At 28.1% G+C, this 822-nt stretch overlaps 1 protein-coding gene across 1 annotated transcript in view; it reads left to right on the top strand.

Moving 5' to 3' along the window:
* Positions 1 to 822, top strand: part of LOC106473053 (sorting nexin-25-like) — a 38127-nt gene that overhangs the window by 11111 nt on the left and 26194 nt on the right. Inside the window, exon 6 of the mRNA XM_022401572.1 lies at positions 211 to 383. Within this exon, the coding sequence (XP_022257280.1) occupies positions 211 to 383 (173 nt within the window). The remainder of the gene's footprint in view (positions 1 to 210; positions 384 to 822) is intronic.

Raw genomic sequence — 822 nt, 5'->3', positions numbered from 1 at the left:
CCTTGGTTAATAAAAGAGAACCTGAGTCAAATTTTCTAGAAGATAAAATACTAATGACAGTGGAATCATTGAAGGTCTGTATTTGTGAATGAGACTATGAAATTAAATAATATTTTTTTGCTTATGCTTATGATAGCTACAAGAATATAATTAAGTAATCTTAATACAAACATAATGAAAGAGAACATCTCATTTTTCATTTATTTATAGAAACCAAGCAGAGAAGATACCTTTCGTTCTTAGTTCTTTCCTGATATCGGAGACCCGAGAACTAGAATATCTGAGGCAAATGTCGAACTTTCTTCTTGTACTTTTATTGCCTTCCAAGTATGCACACTGTCAACCTGTTCGTCACCTGCTTAGGGAAATTTTGGCTTGCAAGGGTATACTTTTTTGGTTATCTTTTGAAATTGTTCAGTGATATTTTTCATTTGATAAATTTCTACACTGATCTTTCATATTTTCTTTTCTGTTGATTGAATGTGAATAACTTTATGATTCACAAAGGATATTTGAACATCTTAGCAATCTTTTATACAAACAAATAATACAGTGATATTGATACAATTTGATATTGATATCTGGAGTGTATTTTAGTTAATCTATTTGATATTGATATCTGGGATGTATTTTAGTTAATCTATTTAATATTGATATCTGGAGTGTATTTTAGTTAATCTATTTGATATTGGTATCTGGAGTGTATTTTAGTTAATCTATTTGATATTGATATCTGGAGTGTATTTTAGTTAATCTATTTGATATTGATATCTGGAGTGTATTTTAGTTAATCTATTTGATATTGATATCTGGAGTGTATTT

The sequence above is a fragment of the Limulus polyphemus genome, unplaced genomic scaffold, assembly GCF_000517525.1.
Source record: "Limulus polyphemus unplaced genomic scaffold, Limulus_polyphemus-2.1.2 Scaffold5850, whole genome shotgun sequence".
NCBI lineage: Eukaryota > Metazoa > Arthropoda > Merostomata > Xiphosura > Limulidae > Limulus > Limulus polyphemus.
This window is presented reverse-complemented; position numbering and strand designations above follow the sequence as displayed.